The sequence below is a fragment of the Orycteropus afer genome, unplaced genomic scaffold (genome assembly GCF_000298275.1).
Source record: "Orycteropus afer afer isolate SDZICR_OR568_19922 unplaced genomic scaffold, OryAfe1.0 scaffold00001, whole genome shotgun sequence".
Lineage (NCBI taxonomy): Eukaryota > Metazoa > Chordata > Mammalia > Tubulidentata > Orycteropodidae > Orycteropus > Orycteropus afer.
In genome coordinates this window covers 23,563,606-23,566,634 of record NW_006921588.1, presented here as the reverse complement: position 1 = coordinate 23,566,634, position 3,029 = coordinate 23,563,606, and the positions used below count along the sequence as shown (strand labels likewise).

The following is a 3,029-nucleotide window of genomic DNA, read 5'->3' as shown; positions in this document are numbered from 1 at the left end:
GGCGCAGGTAGGCGACCGGCGACGGGCGGGCCGGGGGCGCGCGCGGGGGGCGGGGGCCTCCCTCGGCTTGCGCCGTTTTATGTGCCACTTTATAAGCGTTCGAAGGGGTTTATACATCCTATAAGATTTCCCCGGCCGTTGTAAAGCGTGTTTACGATAGGAAACCAATTGAGGTGGGCTTAAGGTAGACTTCGAGGAGGACGTGCATCGCAGCCGAGCGCTTTGGCCCAGTTGTTGGGGGGAGGGGGCCGCTGGAGGCCAGGTCTGCCTTCTCCCGCCCGGCGCTAAAGAAGAAGGGAGGGGAGGTTTCGAGCCATTTTGTGAGTCCGACACCCGAGCCTCAGGCTTTTAAGGGGAGGGGAGGGGGGAAGTTTGATCCTTGAACTGGACTTTATCCAAGCCGCTGGCGGACGCGCGCCGCTGGAGTAAAGCAGATGCCCCGGCGCGCTCGCGTCTCTCTCCCTCCGGGTTCCAGCTCCCGGCCTGCCTCGCCCTGTTTCCTCACCTCGGTGCCAGGCGGGCTATGCGTGTGTGTGTGTGTGTGTGTGTGTGTGTGTGTCCGGGCGTGAACACACGTCCACGCCCGCACTCTCTCCTTCTGCCCGCCCATATATCATCCCCCACGACGCAGGCAGGGCCTTTCAGTGGCGGCAGGGGACGTACCCAACGGGCAGGGGGCCTGGGCCTGGCGCGGTGGCTTGGGCGGGCGGGAGGACAGGGTGACTGGGCAGCGGCCTCCCTTACCCCTCTGGTTTCTTTGCCTTGCAGTGGCCCCCCAACGGTCCCGGAAAAAGCGCTGTCCCTACACCAAGTACCAGATCCGCGAACTGGAACGCGAGTTTTTCTTTAATGTGTACATAAACAAAGAGAAAAGACTGCAACTCTCTCGGATGCTCAACCTCACTGACCGGCAAGTCAAAATCTGGTTCCAGAATCGCAGGATGAAAGAAAAGAAACTGAACAGAGATCGTCTGCAGTATTTCACTGGAAACCCCTTATTTTGAGAGCGCCAGGAAGCGTCCCCCCTGTCCCCCGAACCCCACTCACCCACTCTCCTCCCCACCAGCCTGCCCTCCGCAGGCCCAATGTCCTTGGGTTTAATGACGCCTCTTCTCTGTGGAACTGCACGATTCCGATTCCTTCCCACGGTCAACTCAGGACCTCCCAGCGACCACTGCAGCCTGCGGACGAGGCCGAGGACTTGGCCGAGCGGATCCTAATAAGGGGAAAATGGTAAATGCAAACGTCCCTTTACAATTTTACCGCCAATGTGCTGTTGTTCCCTCTCCCCCCTCCCAGTCCTCGTGGGGACGCGGTGGGATCTGTAGGGAGTTAGGCCGTGGGGCTAGAAGGCGCTGGTGTTTTGTTCTGAGTTTAAAGACCCCCTCCTTCTCCTTCGATGAACGCAGATTATTTAAACTCTGGGAAATGTATCTTTGGTGTGTCCTATCAAGGCATGAGCCACTGTCTTTTTTGTGTGAATAAATGGTTTCTAGTAAAATGAAGGTTACAGCTTCAATGCACTGTATGAATTTTCCTCTTTGAAGAAGTTTAGTGCCCGATTAGGATATTCTAGTGGGCAGAGTCCCCCTGCCCCATGCAACCAAAAGCCAAGTGAAATGCTTTTTAATCTGGCTAAAATAAGGGCTAGGGGCTTTCCCTCTCCAGGCCAGGCTGGTGTTTATAATCACTTCAGCAATTAACATCCACTGGACGATGTGGCACAGCAAGCTGGTGCTGCCTGCTCCAGGTGCTGAGCTTGGGGAGCAGGACCCTAAGAAGAAATCCCTCCCCCAGCCTTGTGAACTTGGAATTTTGAAAAACAAGAAACAATGTTAAAAACTGGCTAGAAAATCCAAATTCTCACCTAACAGCTGTCAAGAAGCAGAGTCCCTGTAAACAAGAAACCAAAATTAGAACCGTACATTAAAAAACAAAACAAAACGAAAGTTTGCTAAAAGGAAGTGAGTGGAGCGGGGTTGGATTTTTGCTGGTGTCATTTGGACCTGGAGCAAGGAGGGTAAGCAACCCCCAATAGGGCCAGGGGCCACAGACCCGCTTCTCACAGCCTTTATCGCTTCAAGGTAAAGAATGTGGCAAAGGCTGTGCTACACTTTATGTTGCAGGGCCAGGCCAGGCTGTTTACAAAACCTTGAACTGTCTAGACAACACCATAAAAGCCAAAGTTCTAAACAGCTTAATTGGGTTATATTATACACCTTCTGGTGGGCCCAAAAGAGATTTCCGCAATGTGCAATAAACTGGAGGAGTGAGAAAAGCTTTTCTTTCTCTGAAAAAAGTAAAATAGATCTTATGACTCTTAACTTCTCATAAATTCAAAGTAAAAAAATAAATCCATAAGATGCACAAGTTTCCATGCATCTTCTGAAGAGACGTGCATTTCCAATGGAAAATATTTTAAATTGCCAACTCCTTTTTTTTTTTTTTTTGAGAAGGAAAAGCATAAGTGCATAAGTGTATGCCTTTGAACTTCCAAAATGTCAAGGTCATCACCTTTAACCTTTCTGAATAATTAGGCGCCTTAAGGTTCTTCTGTGATTTTCACCCGCCACCCACTCTCGCATACACATGCTCACACACATCCAGACCCACACACACATTTATGGCCACACAGAATCATATCGGGGCTCACCATAAATCCAAGGAAATTCCTAATTTCAGGATCAATAACCTTAATTTCCCTTCAAACATTTGTATGATTCAATAGCAATTCACTTGTTTTTTAAACACAGCTTAGATTAAGCTCTTTTCCAGCAATGTTTTCAATACAGTTAAGAAATTCTGTGGGTGTATTTTTGGGAGTTTTAGATAACGGTTCCCTTTGCTGTAATGAAGAACCAGAGGTTTAGAAGCAGGAAGTGGTAAGAGGGAGTTCTGTTCAGACAAAAACCTTCCTTCTTTTGGAAGTAATTTGTCACCTTGTCAAATAAATTATTGCACTTTCTATGATATGAAACAAAAGAAAACTATATATAATATATATAAAGATATGTGTATGTATATATATA

At 48.8% G+C, this 3,029-nt stretch overlaps 1 protein-coding gene across 1 annotated transcript in view; it reads left to right on the top strand.

Annotated features, from left to right (window-relative positions):
• HOXD11 (homeobox D11) overlaps positions 1-1,004 on the top strand; it is a 1,802-nt gene extending 798 nt beyond the window's left edge. The window contains exon 2 of the mRNA XM_007952395.1: positions 769-1,004. Coding sequence (XP_007950586.1) covers positions 769-1,004 — 236 coding nt within the window. The remainder of the gene's footprint in view (positions 1-768) is intronic.
• Positions 1,005-3,029: the final 2,025 nt, after the last annotated feature.